Source organism: Sinocyclocheilus anshuiensis, unplaced genomic scaffold (genome assembly GCF_001515605.1).
Source record: "Sinocyclocheilus anshuiensis isolate Anshui unplaced genomic scaffold, SAMN03320099.WGS_v1.1 scaffold201, whole genome shotgun sequence".
Lineage (NCBI taxonomy): Eukaryota > Metazoa > Chordata > Actinopteri > Cypriniformes > Cyprinidae > Sinocyclocheilus > Sinocyclocheilus anshuiensis.
The window spans coordinates 22,876-29,231 of NW_015537959.1; the positions used below are offsets into that span (position 1 = coordinate 22,876).

General features: G+C 39.2%; 1 protein-coding gene across 1 annotated transcript in view; it reads left to right on the forward strand.

Moving 5' to 3' along the window:
- The window catches only part of LOC107666565 (contactin-3-like), a 49,242-nt gene that overhangs the window by 1,682 nt on the left and 41,204 nt on the right, over window positions 1-6,356 (forward strand). The window contains exon 2 of the mRNA XM_016457978.1: window positions 4,259-4,434. Coding sequence (XP_016313464.1) covers window positions 4,259-4,434 — 176 coding nt within the window. The remainder of the gene's footprint in view (window positions 1-4,258; window positions 4,435-6,356) is intronic.

Below are 6,356 nucleotides of genomic sequence, written 5' to 3' on the forward strand. Positions count from 1 at the left end.
TCAGGTGAGTGAGGGAACAAAAACACAGGGTTCTCCTGGTAGCCCCCTTGTGGATGAACCAGCTGTGGCTATCAGAGCTGACTCAGCTACTGATAGCGGCCCCTTGGCCTGTTCCACTGAGATGGGATCTCCTCTCTCAAGCGAACGGGACATTATGGCATCCTCGCCCGACCTATGGGCCCTGCACCTCTGGCCGCTCAACGGGAGCCTTCGTGCCTCCCAGAGCGAGTCTTAAACACAATTTCGGAGGCTAGAGCTCCGTCTACGAGACACCTCTCTGCTTTAAAGTGGTCTTTTTTCTCTGCCTGGTGTTTAAACCGTGGCAAAGACCCTCTCACTTCCGAATTAGCAGAGGTGCTGTCTTTTCTACAAGAGCTGCTGGATAAGGGTCGCTCCCCATCCACGCTCAAAGTCTATGTGGCGGCTATAGTGGCCTCTCATGTCCCTATTGAGGGCCAATCAGTGGGCAGAAATAGCGTGGTCATCCGCTTCCTGAAGGGTGCAAGGAGGCTGAATCCGCCTCGTCCCCCTACCGTCCCTTCATGGGACCTGCCCACTGTGCTGAGGGCCCTGAAGGGCCCCGCTTTCGAGCTGCTACAGTCCGCCATCATTAGGTCGCTATCGCTGAAGGCTACTCTGCTTCTAGCACTAGCATCAGTAAAGCGAATAGGCGACCTGCAGGCGCTCTCAATTAGCCCTGCCTGCCTGGAATTCGGGCCTAACGACTCTAAAGTCGTCCTGAAACCGAGGCACGGTTATGTACCTAAAGTGCTCTCCACTCCGTTCAGAGTACAGGTCATTACGCTCTCCGCGCTTCCTCCAACTGAAGAGGACAGAGAGCTATCTCTGCTCTGCCTCGTCAGGGCGCTGAGAATCTATATTGAGCATTCCGCTCCCTATAGGCGATCGGAACAACTCTTTGTCAGCTTCGGTAACCGCACCAAAGGGCTTCCGGTTACGAAGCAAAGACTCTCTAGATGGATAGTAGACGCCATCTCGCTAGCATACTCTTCCTTGGGCCTCCAATGCCCCATTGGAGTACGGGCCCACTCGACTAGAGGCATCGCCTCGTCGTGGGTCCAGTGGTGTGTCCATTGGTCCAGTGGTGTGTCCATTGCGGATATTTGTGAGGCGGCCGGCTGGGCCTCGCCGTCCACATTTGCGAGGTTTTATAACCTGGAAGTCCCGGCCTTACAGGCCAGGGTCCTTTCCGCTTGAAATGGCACACGCTGCATCAACAGACATGACAGAGAGCCCTTGGCCATACCGCGCCCAAGTTCTCTGGCATTGTTCACCTGTTAGCTCTCGACCCCTGGGTGTCGAGGTTACGGGTATACTCTGGAACGATTAACCAGGCCGGGTGTGACCTAGAAAGCTCAGCCCGCTTTAGCCTTGGGTTATTGTTGACTTCTCTATAAGCATTGGTTGCTTATGGAAGTTATACCTTAAGTCATTCCACTACATTAGCACGGCGTGATTGGACTGTTCCCATATGCGTCTAGCAAGACGCAGTAAGAGTGAAGTATCGAAAGGGAACCGAGGTTACGTTAGTAACGGAGTACGTTTTTCACTGTATATAGTAGGGGAATTTACCGTTAACCATTTAACAGGTTTTTACTGTGGCATTTTTACAATCTTTTACCGTTAAATTCACGGTCATTTTTTACAGTGAAATAATTCACTTAAACTTACCATTGTTCTAGGTTTGTGCCAGCTCTGTTTATTTCAATGCAGCTATGAACAGGAGGAACTTCACTGATGCCAAGCTGCGAGTGTTGTGCTGTCTGGTACAGTAGTGCAGCATTATTGCGGTCACACAGTTCTGTCCCAGCATCACAGGAACAACATGCTGCGGGACAGTAATACAGGGAGCGAGTCCTTTAACACACTGTGAAGATAATTAAACTATAACAAAAGTCATGTATTAATATTCTATTTAAATATTTGTTCAATATTTTAATGGACATTTAAATAGAAATATGTTAAATATTAAATATTGTTTAATATTGAAATATTCTATTTGCATATCCATATACTGTAAGGAGCACTATACCCAAATTCAAAATCTTAATCTCTGTCTTTGTACAGAAACCTCAAAAACGGTTATATAAAACGAGCATTTAAATCAGACTTAAGCTAATATCTTGCCTTCCTCACTGACCTGAAACATAACACCCTCACGCTTATCTCTCATTGTCACCTGACTCCTCTTAGAAATTGAGAAATTATTCAGTTAATATACATAGGCCAAAAATCGTATACGTTGCATAAACAAGCACATCAGTCAAAATGAAATGACAGGTATGAACTGTAAGAAACGTCTCGGTTACGTATGGTAACCCTGGTTCCCTGAAGGAGGGAACGGAGACGTAACGTCGTGACTGACGAATTGGGATATCGCTTCGATAGACCAATCTACTTCGAGTGTAAACTAAACGGGCCAATGCACATTGGCATGCAATTATTGCACGTGACTCATAGTGACCGACTGAAAGGGAACTGGGCCTTAGCTAGTTTCGCTAGTTGAATATAGCATGAGAAAACTCACCCTCAAAGTGACGATGAAACTCGAAACCTCTCCATCTTGCTGTTAGGAGTGACAGCTGACTGCCTCACAATGCGATTTACATCGTTCACAGTAATCTGGGGAAGTTCTTTTAAAAAGTGAGTGTAAAATATCAGCTTCTCCCGCGGTGTCTCCACAGTTAACACCAATAGCAAAAATGGCTTCTGGTGCTGCACCGAATGTAACTGAGCGGCTGAGGCAAAACGTGGAAGTGATTGTGCAGAAAGCCCATTAAATCAGAAACTGCTAATGTATGTAGCATCTTTATTTGGATTGTGATTCAAATGCAGTGTGTGTCTCTAATTTTGAATGGCTACAGAGAGTTCGGCCTGTAATAGAGCAAAACACGTCTTGTTCATATATTCATATTTTAATTCTATCTTATCTCTTGATTTAAAAAATGAAATAAATATTAACAAATCGGTATTGGAGTCGGCCATGAAAAGTCAAGATTGGTGTAAATTTTAAAGATGTAACAATACCAGCCTTTCTGCAACTGCTTTCAAACACTTCATATTTATCACTTTCCTTGAAGTGCCAATCAGAGGTGTTTAAGTTAGTCAGAATCCACTCATTTTTCACTTGACCCAATTAAAGCAATACTTAATAAAAACAAAACATTTGAAGGATACTTGCCAATATTTTAAAAGTTGTTGCTGTTGTTGTTGTTTCCTCAGTATGAAGATCAGAAGTGATCCTGAGAAATCTTGTTTTGGAAATATGAGAGGAATGTTGTTTCATAAATGTGGAATATTAATTATTAAATACATTTATTATTTTATTTTATTACAGGCAAAACAAACATTAAACTAAAGCAACTACAAATCGAGACATTTTTTATTTCATTATAACTTGTCAGCAACTGCGTTAAAAATATTTGTAAAAATCCTCATGCTTAATCCTTGTCCAGTAAATTGCAAGCTGGGAAAGTCATAGAGCCTTTGAATATTGTTGTGGACAATGGGGGGCCTTGATCACAACTCAATACGTTTTTGTTTTTGTATTTGCACCTCCATTCGCTTATTTGCATTCACTGTTCATGCTAGTAAATTAGCACACAGCATCTGTTCCTGGGGTGTGCAGACACAGTTGAACTATGGGAGTTCAAGCCAGCTGACACCCTGTCAGAGTGAATGACTAGTGAGACCTCAGGATCCTTAAATGATCTTGCACCCTTTGAAAATCTGTCCACATTAGCGGGTTGGCCTCTGAATTGCATGCTAGTGGTTAGGGCCTCAGGTGGGCTTGGGTCTTAGGTCTTAATGATAGGCGTAGATGAGGCGTGAGAAAGTGGAATTGATGATACTCTCTGGCGCTAATCATTGCACAATGAAAAGGACAGCAAAAGAGCTGCGGGAAATCTTTCAACATAAAAAGTCAACGTGAATTGCTGTTTGCAAATGATTTTACCTGTATAATATGATGCATTTCCAAGTGAAACATGTAGCTTTTCTTCACAACATTTTCATAGGCCATCAGACTGTTCAGATTTTGAAATGTTTATTTTCTTATTGAAATTAATCAGGGATGAAGTGTTATACCAATCTGAATATGCTTTGTAATGATTCATTGATATTCCATATGCCATTTGTACATCCAAAACAAAATAAATTTCAAAAGTTATCACAAAAAATCACTCAAAATCAGCATTGAGCTGTGTGCACTATCATTTGTCTGTTTGTGTGTCTGTAGGTGGTCTCTGAACGGCACATTGATTAATCTCAGCACCGATTCCCGTCGGCGGCTATCTGGAGGAAATTTGGTCATTAGGAGTCTGGACCGTGCCCAGGATGGAGGAATATACCAGTGCATTGCCTTCAACCCACAGGGAGCAATTCTTAGCAGAAGAGCGAGCCTCCAGTTTGCATGTGAGTCACCAACTGTGCGTTAGCATGCTATATTAGCACCTCGGCCGCTCAATGCAGGGTGACAGGTGTTAGAGTGGATGCTGCCAATATTGGACTAGCTTAAAGAAGAGAGAAAAAGAGTTATCAAAACCTTAATGCAACTAATGCAAATATAGCTCCTACAATAATTCATTAAATCATTCATTCAATTATTTATAATCATAGTTGAACATAATGCAGCATTTAGTATCAGCCCAAAGCCTTAAAGTTAGATTTTTGGCTCTTCATAGTAAAAAGTTTGGGCACCTCTGATATAGACACTGAAACATACATTGTTAAGATATTATATGCCTACAGCATTAACAACTTTAGAAATTTACAAATGTTTACAAATCTTTTTGTCTTCAAAATATTGTTATTAATCGGTTGATTTAATTGCATTCAATTCCATAACATGTATTCAACACACACACACACCCACACACACACACATATATATATATATACAGTGGGTACGGAAAGTATTCAGACCCCCTTAAATTTTTCACTCTTTGTTATATTGCAGCCATTTGCTAAAATTATCACTGTACTTTTATCTGCCACTTTTTTTTTTTTTTTTACATTTCTAAAGATTTTTGGCCCTTCACAGTAAAACTTTTGACCAACTCTGGTATTGACACTAAAAACACACATTATTAATGTATTGACATGTATATGTATATGAAAGACTTTAGAAACGTACTAATGTTTACAAAGATTCATAAAATATTGAGTTTGTGTTATTAATCAGTTGATTTTATTGCATGTAATTAATGACAATTAAATATTTTAAATTCCATTACATTCATTTAACACATTTAACTAATTTGACTCAAAATAAATATGTACATGTAATACAGTGGTGTGCAGTTCTGAAATGAGGAGGCAAAGTCCTCAGTTTTTTAATTTTTTTATTATTATTAAATGTAAATGCATGTCCCATATTCTTGGTTAAATAAACAATACTTACACTACCAGAATAAAAATCTATTTTCTATTTTTACATTAACAATGTAATTAATAGGCTATTCTATTTATTAAAACCAAGTATAAATCTAATCAGTTTAGTGTTTTTTAAGCATTTTGCATGTATTCCAAAATAATAACTCAAGGCAGTAACAATTTAAACAATATATTTTATTTAAACAAATATATATTTTATTTATAAACTGATGTTCAGCTGTTCTTTGTAATAATAAACTTATTTTTGGATCATCAGTCATCAGAGCTCGGTAAACACTGGTCACAGATGCGGAGATGTACCTTTAATTTCAACAAGCTGATTGATCACTAAAAACCCCCACAGATCATGTTTTCAGGCCATTTGAAGTTTGATTTTGACTTGACAAAGTGGTGATATATAACTGTGAGTTGTTTACTTACTTTTTTAATACTCTTTCCATTAACTCCGTTATATTGTTCATTCAGACTGATTCGCAAACGGGGAACGCAAAAGAGGCGGGATTTATCACATAAACCAATCACAGTTGATCATAACCAGTTGTATCCAATCATATCGCAATTAGGGCTGTATTTTGACACAAATTTCATGATTCGATTCGATTCTCATTCACAAGCTTGCGATACGATTCTATTCGATTCAATATCGATTATTTTGGATATATATCAGGTACAGTACATGCCAAATTTTCTCAAGGAAAAAAAATCCCTCAACTAATGCTGTAAAATACAAACGAGAGTCAGTTGGCACTACATTACTATAATATTGGAGGTTAAAATTGACTGATTTGTTAAAATTACACTAAATTAAGTTTTTTAAATAATAAAGTTACAATTACATAATATTTCTACTTCAATTAATTTGTTTGAAATATAAACAATGGTGGCTGTCATAAAAACTTGATGGATTTATTCAAACATAAATTAAACATTGAAGAACAGTA